The 13050-nt window shown below is 47.9% G+C and overlaps 2 protein-coding genes across 2 annotated transcripts; both read left to right on the top strand.

Moving 5' to 3' along the window:
• Nucleotides 1-7962: 7962 nt before the first annotated feature.
• Nucleotides 7963-8720, top strand: LOC124691424 (peptidyl-prolyl cis-trans isomerase). The gene has a single exon (XM_047224711.1). The coding sequence runs from the start codon at nt 8033-8035 to the stop codon at nt 8546-8548; it is 516 nt and encodes a 171-aa protein (XP_047080667.1). The 5' UTR covers nt 7963-8032; the 3' UTR covers nt 8549-8720.
• Nucleotides 8721-11583: 2863 nt separating this feature from the next.
• On the top strand, nt 11584-12108 carry LOC124686084 (peptidyl-prolyl cis-trans isomerase). The gene has a single exon (XM_047220086.1). It carries the CDS (start codon nt 11584-11586, stop codon nt 12097-12099), a length of 516 nt encoding a protein of 171 aa, XP_047076042.1. The 3' UTR covers nt 12100-12108.
• The last annotated feature ends 942 nt before the right edge of the window (nt 12109-13050 follow it).

Genomic DNA, 13050 nt, shown 5'->3' with positions numbered 1-13050 from the left:
TTTGCCTAAAAATAGTATTAGTTCATGGACTAAATGTAAAGATGCTTTCATTGGAAAATATTATCCTCCTGCTAAAATTATATCTTTGAGAAGTAGCATTATGAATTTTAAGCAATTGGATAATGAACATGTTGCCCAAGCATGGGAGAGAATGAAATCTTTGGTAAAGAATTGCCCTACCCATGGACTAACTACTTGGATGATCATCCAAACCTTTTATGCAGGATTAAATTTTTCTTCAAGGAACCTATTGGATTCAGCTGCTGGAGGTACTTTTATGTCCATCACTTTGGGTGTTGCAACAAAGCTTCTTGATGATATGATGATCAACTACTCTGAATGGCACACTGAAAGGACTCCTCAAGGTAAGAATGTAAATTCTGTTGAAGAAACCTCTTCCTTGAGTGATAAGATTGATGTTATTATGTCTATGCTTGTTAATGGTAAATCTCATGTTGATCCTAATAATGTTCCTTTAGCTTCATTGGTTGCTCAAGAAGAGCATGTTGATGTGAACTTCATTAAAAATAATAATTTCAACGACAATGCTTATAGGAATAATTTTGGCAACAACTATAGGCCATATCCTTCTAACAGTGGTAATTCTTATGGTAATTCTTACAACAATAGTAGGAGTGTACCCTCTGATCTTGAAGTCATGCTTAAAGAATTTATTAGTACACAAACTGCTTTTAACAAATCCGTTGAGGAAAAGTTTGGTAAAATTGATGTTCTTGCTTCTAAGGTTGATAGTCTTGCTCGTGATGTTGATCTTTTAAAACTGAAAGTTATGCCTAATGAAGTTAAAGATATTAAGTCATTTGCTACAGCAAATGCTATCCAAGTTCGAATTAATGACAATATTAGAATGATGGCTGAATTGCATGCTAGGTGGGAAAGAGAAGAAAAACTTGCTAAAGAGAATAATATAGCTAGAGTTTGGACTATTACCACCACTAGTAATGTTGATGCTTCACATGTTGCTAAACCTCCTACTATCAATGGTAAAATAATTGGTGTTGGCAATGTTTCTACTTCTACTACAAAGCGTGCAAAATTGCTTGAAACTGCTGAAACTGTTTGTGATAAAAGTGCTGAAATTTTTCAAAGTGTTGGGGACAATGGTCCCATTGCTTTAGATCATAATGGTTTTGATTTTGATAATTGTCATATTTCTGAAGTTATTAAGTTCTTGCAAAAACTTGCTAGAAGTCCTAATGCTAATGCTATAAACTTGGCCTTTACAAAACATATTACAAATGCTCTCATTAAAGCTAGGGAAGAGGAATTAAAACTTGAAGCTTCTATCCCTAGGAAGTTGGAAGATGGTTGGGAGCCCATCATTAAAATGGAGGTCAATGATTTTGATTGTAATGCTTTATGTGATCTTGGTGCAAGTATTTCTGTTATGCCTAAGAAACTTTATGATATGCTTGACTTGCCACCTTTGGAATGTTGTTATTTGGATGTTAATCTTGCTGATAATTCTATAAAGAAACCTTTGGGGAGAATTGAGAATATTCACATTACGGTTAACAATAACCTTGTCCCCATTGATTTTGTTGTTTTGGATATTGAATGCAATGCATCTTGTCCTATTGTTTTGGGCAGACCCTTTCTTCGAACCGTTGGTGCTATCAATGATATGAAAGAAGGAAATATTAAATATCAATTCCTTCTTAAGAAAGGTATGGAACACTTCCCTAGAAAGAGAATGAAGATGCCTTTTGATTCTATTATTAGAACAAATTATGATGTTGATGCTTCTTCTCTTGATGTTACTTGATTTTCACTTTCTGCGCCTAGGCCGAAAGGCATTAAGAAAAGCGCTTATGGGAGACAACCCATTATTTTATTTCTGCAATTTTTGTTTTATATTTGAGTCAAGGTGCTTGTTACTACTGTAGCAATACCTTTGTATATTTATTTTCTTGCATTGTTGTGCCAAGTAAAGTCTTTGATAGAATGTTGATACTAGATTTGGATTTCTGCGCAGAAACAAATTTTTAGCTGTCACGAATTTGAGTTTTTCTCTCTGTAGAAGAATCTAAAAATTCTGAAAAAATTCATGAGTAATCCTCAGATATGTACGTAACTTCCATTCAACTGGAGCTTTTCTATCTGAGCATGTTAAGTGCCTCGAAAATTTTTGTCTTTACGGACTGTTCTGTTTTGACAGATTCTGCCTTTTATTTTGCATTGCCTCTTTTACTGTGTTTGAGTGGGTTTATTTGCTCCATTAAATTTTAGTAGCCGTGGGTAATGTCCAGAAGTGTTGGAAATGATTGTGTCCTTGCTAAACATGTGAATTTTTGATTATGCACTAACCCTCTAATGAGATTGCGTTGAGTTTGGTGTGAAGGAAGTTTTCAAGGATCAAGAGAGGAGAATGATATAATATGATCAAGAAGAGTGAAAAGTCTAAGCTTGGGGATGCCCCCGTGGTTCATCCCTGCATATTCCGAGAAGACTCAAGCGTCTAAGCTTGGGGATGCCCAAGGCATCCCCTTCTTCATCAATAACTTATCAGGTCACCTCTAGTGAAACTATATTTTAATTCCGTCACATCTTATGTGCTTTACTTGGAGCGTCTGTGTGCTTTTATTTTCGTTTTGTTATTTTCATTCTCTGAATAAATCGGATCCTAACATGCTTGTGTGGGAGAGAGACACGCTCCGCTTTTTCATTTGAACACTTGTGTTCTTCGTTTTACTTTTAATGTTCATGGCGAAAGCTGAAAGCCGCAGCACTTATTGTTATTTGGTTGGAAACAGAAAATGCTTCATGTGGTAATTGGTATATTGTCTTGAATAATTTGATACTTGGCAATTGTTTTGAGCTCTCAAGTAGATCATGTTTAAGCTCTTGCATCATGTAGTTTAAACCTATTAGTGGAGAACTACCGTAGAGCTTGTTGAAATTTGGCTTGCATGATTGGTCTCTCTAAGGTCTAGATATATTCTGGTAAAAGTGTTTGAGCAACAAGGAAGACAGTGTAGAGTCTTATAATGCTTGCAATATGTTCTTATGTAAGTTTTGCTGTACCGGTTTATACTCGTGTTTGCTTCAAACAACCTTTCTAGCCAAAGCCTTGTACTGAGAGGGAATGCTTCTCGTGCATCCAAAACCTTGAGCCAAAACCTATGCCATTTGTGTCCACCATAACTACCTACTATGTGGTATTTTTTCTGCCATTCCAAGTAAATACTTCATGTGCTACCTTTAAACAATTCAAAACTTTATTACTCCTTATTTGTGTCAATGTTTTATAGCTCATGAGGAAGTATGTGGTGTTTTATCTTTCAATTTTTTTGGGCAGACTTTCACCAATGGACTAGTGGCATATACATCCGCTTATCCAATAATTTTGCAAAAAGAGCTGGCAACGGGGTGCCCAGCCCCAATTAATTAACTTTCATTAATAATTCTCTTCACATGTTTTGCCCTGATTTATCGGTAAGCAACTTAATTTTGCAATAGACACTCCTCCATGGTATGTGAAATGTTGGAAGGCACCCGAGGATTCGGTTAGCCATGGCTCGTGAAAGCAAAAGGTTGGGAGGAGTGTCATCTATAAATAAAACTAAAATACATGTGTAAACAAAAGAGAAGAGGGATGATCTACCTTGCTGGTAGAGATAACGTCCTTCATGGGAGCCGCTCTTTGAAAGTCTATTTGACAAGGGGGTTAGAGTTCCCACTACCATTCGTTGACAACAACAAACACCTCTCAAAACTTTATTTTTATGCTCTCTTTATGATTTCAAAACTTGAAAAGCTCTAGCACATGATTTAATCCATGCTTCCCTCTGCGAAGGGCCTTTCTTTTACTTTATGTTGAGTCAGTTTACCTACTTCTTTCTATCTTAGAAGCAAACACTTGTGTCAACTGTGTGAATTGATTCTTACATGCTTGCTTATTGCACTCATCATATTACTTTGTGTTGACAATTATCCATGAGATATACATGTTAAAAGTTGAAAGCAATTGCTGAAACTTAAATCTTCCTTTGTGTTGCTTCAAAACATTTTATTAAGAATCTATTGCTTTATGAGTTAACTCTTATGCAAGACTTTTTGATGCTTTTCTTGAAAGTACTATTCATGAAAAGTTTTTGCTATATGATTCAGTTGTTTAGTCATTATCTTTTTGTTAGCAAACTATAGACCATTGCTTTGAGTCACTTCATTCATCTCATATGCCTTACAATAGTATTGATCAAGATTATGTTGGTAGCATGTCACTTCAGAAATTATTCTTTTTATCGTTTACCTACTCGAGGGCGAGTAGGAACTAAGCTTGGGGATGCTTGATACGTCTCCAACGTATCTATAATTTCTTATGTTCCATGCTAGTTTTATGACAATACCTACATGTTTTATTCACACTTTATAATGTTTTTATGCATTTTCCGGGACTAACCTATTAACAAGATGCCACAGTGCGGTTCCTCGTTTTCTGCTGTTTTTGATTTCAGAAAAGTTGGTTTACAAATATTCTCAGAATTGGACGAAACAAAAGCCCACGGACCTATTTTCCACGGAGTGTTCCAGAAGTCCGAAGAAGAGTCGAGGAAGGCCAGCTGGGGGCTCACACCATAAGGCGGCGCGGGGGGGCCACTGCCGCGCCGAGATATGGGGAGGGAGCCCCCTGGCTCCCCCGACGCTGCCCCTTCGCCTATTTATTCCTTCGTCTCGGAAAACCCTAGGACCGAGAGCCAAATTACGAGAACAGTTCCAGAGACGCCGCCGCCGTCAACCCCATCTCGGGGGGTTCAGAAGATCTCCTCCGGCACCCTGCCGGAGAGGGGAATCATCACCGGAGGGCTCTACATCACCATGCCCGCCTCCGGACTGATGCGTGAGTAGTTCATCCTTGGACTATGGGTCCATAGCAGTAGCTAGATGGTTGTCTTCTCCTATTGTGCCATCATGTTTAGATCTTGTGAGCTGCCTATCATGATCAAGATCATCTATTTGTAATGCTACATGTTGTGTTTGTTGGGATCCGATGAATATGGAGTACTATGTCAAGTTGATTATTGATCTATCATATATGTTATTTATGATCTTGCATGCTCTCCGTTGCTAGTAGAGGCTCGGCCAAGTTGATACTTGTAACTCCAAGAGGGGGTATTTATGCTAGATAGTGGGTTCATGCCTCCATTGAATCCGGGACGGTGACAGAAAGTTCTAAGGTTGTGGATGTCTCTGTTGCCACTAGGGATAAAACATCAATGCTTTGTCTAAGGATATTTGTATTGTTTACATTACGCACGGTACTAAATGCAATTGTCCGTTGTTTGCAACTTAATACTTGGAAGGGGTGCGGATGCTAACCCGAAGGTGGACTTTTTAGGCATAGATGCATGCTGGATGGCGGTCTATGTTCTTTGTCGTAATACCCTAAGTAAATCTCATAGTAGTCATCATGATATGTATGTGCATTGTTATGCCCTCTCTATTTGTCAATTGCCCAACCGTAATTTGTTTACCCAACATGTTATTTATCTTATTGGAGAGACACCACTAGTGAACTGTGGACCCCGGTCCATTCTTTTACATCCGAAATACAACCTACCGCAATCATTATTCTCTTTTGTTTTACGCAAGCAAACATCATTTTCCACACCATACGTTTAATCCTTTGTTTTCAGCAAGCCGGTGAGATTGACAACCTCACTGTTAAGTTGGGGAAAAGTATTTTGATTGTGTTGTGCAGGTTCCACGTTGGCACCGGAATCCCTGGTGTTGCGCCGCACTACACTCTTTCACCAACAACCTTCATGTGGTCTTCATCTCCTACTGGTTCGATAACCTTGGTTTATTACTGAGGGAAAACTCGCTGCTGTACTCATCATATCTTTCTCTTAGGGTTCCCAACGGACGTGTGCTTTACCGTCACAAGCAATGTCCACCACCATTTCGTTGTGTCCGGCGTGCCCGGAGCGTCACCTGTGGGTCGGGGACGGGCTCGGGGCGCGCCGGACAAAAAACGGCTTTGGGGGACGCGGCTGGGAACGTTTTTTTTGCGCGACGCGCCCCAAATCGCTTTGGGGGACGCGACTTTAGATGCTCTAAGAAGGCCAACGGATGGAGATGCTCTAAAGGGCATCTCCAACGGGGCGACGCATTTCGGACGCCCAAACGGACGCGCGTCGGCTGAAATGGTCGAAATCGTCCGCGCGTCCGTTTGCGGCGGGGGTGGCTCCAGCGGAACGACGCATAATTTTTTTCCCATTCATAAAATCATAGTTTACATTAATAAAAAACATAAAAATGCCATAAAGGCGTGGTTAACATAGGTACTGCCTACTGGTCATCGTCGCTGACGAGGTCGATGAACTCCGGCGTCGGCAATGGAAGCTGTTACGCCGGCGGTGGAGGAGGTAGGGCAGGCTGCGGCAACTGTGGCCAGGCCGTCGCCTGCGCAGGAGGCTATGGTGAAGGTGGCCAGGGATCCCAGGCCGGAGCAGCAGCCGGAGCGCGGTCGCTCGAACGCGTCGGCGTGGCTAGAGGAGTCACCGGCCTACCCTGCACCAACGCGAACTCGCGGAGCTGGATTGCGAGCCCGTCCCACAAAGCGAGCTCGTTGAGCTCCTCGCGCTCACTGTTGGCCAGTGCCATGGCAATGGCCTCTTCCTCGGTAATGTCTGGCGGCTGGGTCTCCGGATCCCACGCTGGCCCGTCGTCGGCGTGGTCGTATTGTGCACGCTCCACCTGCTCGTCCTCGTCCTCGTCCGCGTCCTCCTGGTCGTTCTCCTCTTCTTCCGCGTTGATCTCGCGATCGAAGTACTCGACGTCCCCGAGGTGGCCAGCGCGGCGGCGCGCGTCGAACTCCCACGTTCCGAACGAGATCCAGTTGTAGGAGTTGAGCGCGTACGTCAGATCTTCTTATAGATCCGGCGGCAAGATCGCTCGGCGGCGGCGCACCTCGTCCTGATGCTCTCGGCCCTCGCGCGGCATTGGGGGTACCGACACGCGCCTGGAGTTGTGGTACCAGCCTCCTTCAGGCAGGTTTGCGTCCGGCCATGGCACCGTCCGGTTTTCCTCCGAAAGGCGGCGCGCGAAGTCGATGCAGACGTACCGCCCGGTCCGTGGCTTCTTGCCGGACCGCGAGCCGCTAGCCTCGTGGTCGTTTTTGGTCTTACGGAACGGCGCCAACATTTCTTTCCCATGGCGTCGGTGGGGTGGATTGTATTGGCTGTGGCAATGGTGTGGTCAGGGAAATGGGCGCCGACAGCGTCCCTTTAAGAGGCTCAGAAGCCATCCCGCCTTCAATGTCCTGCCACTGCGACGTCGCCCAGCTGCGCACGCTCGCGGAAGCCGAGGCTTGCCATTAACGCTGCCCTGGAAAGGTTGCAGCGCGCTGCCCGTAAGTAATGCCAAGCATGTCCGTGCGAGAGCCGGGTGGACGACCGCTGCGTCCGTGCAGTGTCCGCGGAGACACAAACCTAATGCATATTTGAGCCACGTTTGCATCACCGCAAACTGTCCAATTACTATGCGTAGCCCCGCTAGAGGTGGTACCATACACATTTTCGGGCGGCCGCCCAATTCGTCCCCATTGGAGATACCCTAACCAAGAGAAAGAAATGCGGCCGCGTCTTGTCTCATCCTCAGTTGCCATTGCAGCCTCGGCGCGCACCAGGTCCATACACCACTCACGGATCCCCACCAGCGCCGCACCACCTGGTCCTGGTGGACCGCGCGCACCTCATGGACTAACCCTACACCCACCCCCTCCTAACCACGGTCAAAACCCGAGTTAACTCCATACATATCCAGAAACGCCTCACGGCCACACACCCACACTCCATGACACTTGGGCCCCACCTTTTCCCACCCGAACACACCCGGTGAAAAAAGGCCATCCGGTGCTCGAACCCAACCCTTGACCTAACCACGGTTCCCGCCTATTTAACCCCACCTCAACCCCCTCCCCAGATCTCATCGCCCGCAGCGAGAGGAAAAAAAAAATCCCCCAGATCAATCACCCGCAGCACCAACCCTCCCCTCCGATCCCGGCGAGATGGGCAACCCCAAGGTCTTCTTCGACGTGACGATCGGCGGCGCCCCGGCGGGCCGCATCGTGATGGAGCTGTACGCCGACGTGGTGCCCAACACCGCGGAGAACTTCCGCGCGCTCTGCACCGGCGAGAAGGGCGTGGGCAAGATGGGCAAGCCGCTGCACTACAAGGGCAGCAAGTTCCACCGCGTCATCCCGGGCTTCATGTGCCAGGGCGGCGACTTCACCGCCGGGAACGGCACCGGCGGCGAGTCCATCTACGGCGCCAAGTTCAAGGACGAGAACTTCGTCAAGAAGCACACCGGCCCCGGCGTCCTCTCCATGGCCAACGCCGGCCCCGGCACCAACGGCTCCCAGTTCTTCCTCTGCACCGCCAAGACCGCCTGGCTCGACGGCAAGCACGTCGTCTTCGGCCAGGTCTGCGACGGCATGGACGTCGTCCAGGCCATCGAGAAGGTCGGCTCCCAGAGCGGAAACTGCTCCAAGCCCGTCGTCATCGCCGACTGCGGCCAGCTCTAGATCGGATCTGATCTGGTTGCTGCGCTTCGTGCCGTCCGTGGAATCGTCGTTAGGCTGTTGGATCTATCCGGCGTGGCCGTTGTATCTTTCTTTCCCTGTTACCATCTTAGCGTTTCACTGCTGAGTTCCCCGAACAAATGATTGAATAAACGGCGCTTAGTTTATCAGATAATATCTGTTTCGTTTCCTTCCATCTTTTGCTTGGAATGCGTGACGTTTTGGCCCAGTTTCTTCTGTTTTTCTTCTCTACTATTTATCCGATCTGACGCCGGAAGTGCTGGAGCCTGATCTAGATTAGCAGCCTCCAATAACAACTGATCATCTGTAGTTTGTTGTGTCGCATCTGAGATATGTTGCAAAATTAAGGTGCCAACAGTGTGACAATCCATTTAGATCTGATGACTATTATACTCTTATTTTCTCTGAGCAAATGATTGAATATACGGCGCTTAGTTTACGATTGAATAGTACTCATCGTCTGTAATATCTGTTTGTGTCGTTCATCTTTTGTTCCCCTGTTTTCTCTGTTTTTGGCCTATCCGATCTGACGCTGGGAAGTACTGAAACGAAACCTGTTCTTCAGATTGGCATCCTAGGATAACAACTGACGATTCAAAAAATGGTCCATGCGTGCATGCCTTGAGATCAGAATGATAGCGATCATGCGGGGATCTGAGATTATATGTCGCAACATGAAGGTGTGACCCATCCATCAAGATATACATTTTATATATCTTATTAAGAGTACAAAAAAACTCTTAATTGTTGTCCGAGCAAAGATCAAAAGAGCCATAGGACATAGGGCAAGTTTGGTTCATCACAGATCGGCCTCCTCGCATCGTTTTTTCTGCACCGCATGAGTTTTAAAGCAGCTAAAATATTTGAGGGCTCGATTCGGACGTTGTGTATAGGAACCCTTGGAGTGCAACATGCCCTCCTCTGCACGCGTTGGGAAGCGTGAGAAACATGACATTCCGCGTTAACTTCCCACTCCACTTCCTTCACTACCCCAAAACCTCTATCTCACCTCCTCTTAACCCCCGCCCACCATGGCCGACGCCCCTCCAACCTCACCTCCGTCGCGGAAACCCCTCGCCGTGCGCAAGTAGTCTGCCGGAGGAGCATTAGGCAGCAAACGAAATCTAAAGGCTACGTAGGCACAAGCGACTTCGATTTTGTGAAGGCTCCGAGAGCTCCTTCGCCCGTCAATTCGTGGGCACACATGACAAGGGCTACAACAACGCCGGCCCCCTCAGAGGGCGGGACCTCTAGTGCGACCGCGGGAAGGCATCGACAGTCATGGGGGTTAACCCTTGCCGAGCCGGCATGTTTTTTTTCCACTGGTAGCACCGCCCCCATCCGTGCCGCGGCAATTTCCTTCGGGTGGCCTAGCCGGCTAGGGATGACAAGGAAGAGGAGGCCAGTCTCCACTGTATAGCCGTAGTAGTAGCAGCACTATTAGGGGTAGATTGCTTCTAGGTTTAGGATTTACCCACGTGGAGAATAACGAGATGCCCATTAGTATTTGGCTGCCGAGGCGTGCGAGCTGCTTATGGTGGTTTGGGACGGTGGTGTGGCTGCTTGTGGTGCTTGATGGAGCGAGCCGGAGGTGGGTGGCGACGCGGCTGCTGCATCCATAACAATAAAGCTCAGATGTGGCTGTTTGGATCAAGGCGGAGCGGTCGATTTGTTCTCCTTTTGAGGCTATTGTGGTGCTGGAGAAGAAGAGGAGTATCGATCCGTTTCCATTATCTGTAGATCTATGGTGCGGGGAGAGCAGGAGACTAAATCTATCTTCTGGAGCACATCCTCGATGACCGTCCGATGGCTTGTGGCTAGCATCCCGCCAACTCTCATGTCCAAAGGGCGGCCTCTTCAAGCGCAGCTACCCATAGCTGCTTGGTGCCATCTCATTGATTGCCTCGATTCCATGGTGCCAATTCAGAGGCCCTTTATCAGCTTCGATGCGGGATTTCTCGTCTATACCATCCCAAGAGGTACTCGACGATGGTGTCGGTGCCCGTGATCTGAAGCTCAGGTTCATCGTCTGTGGAGAAGAGGGAACTGATTGTTTTCTTTTAGGTTTTCACTCTAGGGTCATATGCGTAAAGTCCGAGGGCCATTCTGTATTTTCGCTTTTATTTAGGTCCCTCGATCTAGTTAGTGCTGCCACCCCTGAAGATTAATGCATTTTCTGGATCCTTCGGGGCTCATCTTTATAAGAAAAAAAAAGAATGGCTATATGGCAAGCATAAAAGGAAAACCATAGAAAAGTCCAGGAGGTTCTAGAGCAATCGATTGTGGTCGTCGAAATTGCACTCGACGGTGGCGATGAGCCCTTGTTGGACGGACTGGTCCGTCCGGCGCGGGCCAGTTGCACATGCGGTCTGCGTGCGTTCCCCGCAACCCGGCCAGAATCTCTATCCCACTGGCGCACGGCATATCCTCTGCCCACGCCGCCGCGTCCGTGCTCGGCCCTCCGCTCATTTCTCCTGCACGAACGCCTGTGCACCAAGTCCATGCACCGCATGGTAGATCCTGCCGCCCGGCCGCACCCGCCGGTGCTTGTGGACCGCGCGTAGCTCAAAAGGTATGCGGCCTAACCCTAGTCCCGACCCAACCGCCCCAGCCCTAACCATGGTTACCGCCACTACGATCCAAGAAAACGGCACACGTACGTACCCCACATCCACCCGCGCCGGCTGCTGCTGAGGGCCCACCGTACCTGAGAGGCATCCACGGGGTCCACCTGTCATCCACCCTTGTGCAAGAAACGGTCACGTGCTGCTCGTGGCTTCCGGACCCCAACCCTAGACCTAACCACGGTTCGCCCAACCCCACCGCCTAACCTCCCCAGTTAACCCTTACCACCCACGATACCGCCACGCGTCCCAATCCAACGGCTGGAACCGCCTATTTAACCCCACCTCGCTGTCCCATCCCAGATCGCACAGCCCCGAACCCAAAGGAAATTCCCAACAGAAATCCCAATCCCCAAAACCCTAGCCTCCACCACCACCCCCGATCCCGTCTCGATGGCGAACCCGCGGGTCTTCTTCGACATGACGGTCGGCGGCGCGCCGGCGGGCCGCATCGTGATGGAGCTGTACGCGGACACGGTGCCGCGGACCGCCGAGAACTTCCGGGCCCTCTGCACGGGCGAGAAGGGCGTGGGCAAGCTCGGCAAGCCGCTGCACTTCAAGGGCAGCGCCTTCCACCGCGTCATCCCCGACTTCATGTGCCAGGGCGGCGACTTCACCAAGGGCAACGGCACCGGCGGCGAGTCCATCTACGGCGAGAAGTTCGCCGACGAGAAGTTCGCGCGCAAGCACACGGGCCCCGGGGTCCTCTCCATGGCCAACGCGGGCCCCAACACCAACGGGTCCCAGTTCTTCATCTGCACCGTCGCCTGCCCCTGGCTCGACGGCAAGCACGTCGTCTTCGGCCAGGTCGTCGACGGCATGGACGTCGTCAAGGCCATCGAGAAGGTCGGCTCCCGCAGCGGCACCACCTCCAAGCCCGTCGTCATCGCAGACTGCGGCCAGCTCTAGATCTGCCGTCCTGCCATTAATTCGTCCTCCATTAATTCGTCGTCGAGTCTCCCTGTGTCTTCGTGTCGTCGTCCTGAAATAAGATGTCGTATCGTGTCGTGTCTCGCTTGTGTCCGTCCGATGAGATAGATCTCCATGGTTGGTCTAGGATGGTTTCAGGTGAACTCTGTCGTGTCGCTGCTGGATCTGCTGCTATGGTACCCTTTCTATGAGAACTTTGGTCGCTATGAGAATGAATGAATCAATGAATTTTAGCTATGGTGAATCATCTCTTCCTGTTAAATTCTGCGCTCCAACTACCGAGGATTTATCTGTCTGTCTTATTCATGTTTTGTTTGATGCGCCTGACTCCATTGTGTTGGAATGCGTTGAAGTTTCTTATGTTATCCACTCGATTTTTGTGTTGTTCTGGCGTTTATGATCTGACGCGAGAGTTATTCTGATGATTGTTTATCTTGTCAGAGATACGTTTTTTATTAATGTTGATTATATTTCATAATCAGGGGTAGTGCATTGCTCTGAATTTCCTTTTCTTCCATTTTACATAGAACATGACTGAATATGAGAGGTGGGAATTACATTAATCCGTACAATAATCCAATTTGCAGGTATATTACCTTGAAAACGACAGTGCTACTGTGATTCAGTTAATATCCAATTTGCATGTTTATTACACCCCGGTAATATATTGTGATGCTTTTTCAGTCTTACACTACCAGAGTGTGAGATTTTAAAAAGGACCTCAAGAAGATAACTGAGAAGGTAACTGAGAATTATGTTAATTAAAGGCTTGCGTGTCGCCCCCCTCAAGGTGACCAACGGGTAGATCACCGCTACTTGGCCACCCCTCCTCCTCCCCTCATCGTCGCCCCTAGAGGTGCGGTGAAGGGAGCGGCGGGGTTGAGCCCTCGGCTCCTCCCATGGCTGCTATATGGAAGAAATTCGTGCGGG

The sequence above is a fragment of the Lolium rigidum genome, chromosome 2, assembly GCF_022539505.1.
Source record: "Lolium rigidum isolate FL_2022 chromosome 2, APGP_CSIRO_Lrig_0.1, whole genome shotgun sequence".
Classification (NCBI taxonomy): Eukaryota; Viridiplantae; Streptophyta; class Magnoliopsida; order Poales; family Poaceae; genus Lolium; species Lolium rigidum.
The sequence above is the reverse complement of the archived record's forward strand: the minus strand, read 5'-3'. Positions and strand labels throughout refer to the sequence as shown.

What these genes read in the sequence shown, in the direction of transcription:
- LOC124691424 (XM_047224711.1), top strand. Translation starts at nt 8,033, where the DNA reads ATGGGCAACCCCAAGGTCTTCTTCGACGTGACGATCGGCGGCGCCCCG.
- LOC124686084 (XM_047220086.1), top strand. Translation starts at nt 11,584, where the DNA reads ATGGCGAACCCGCGGGTCTTCTTCGACATGACGGTCGGCGGCGCGCCG.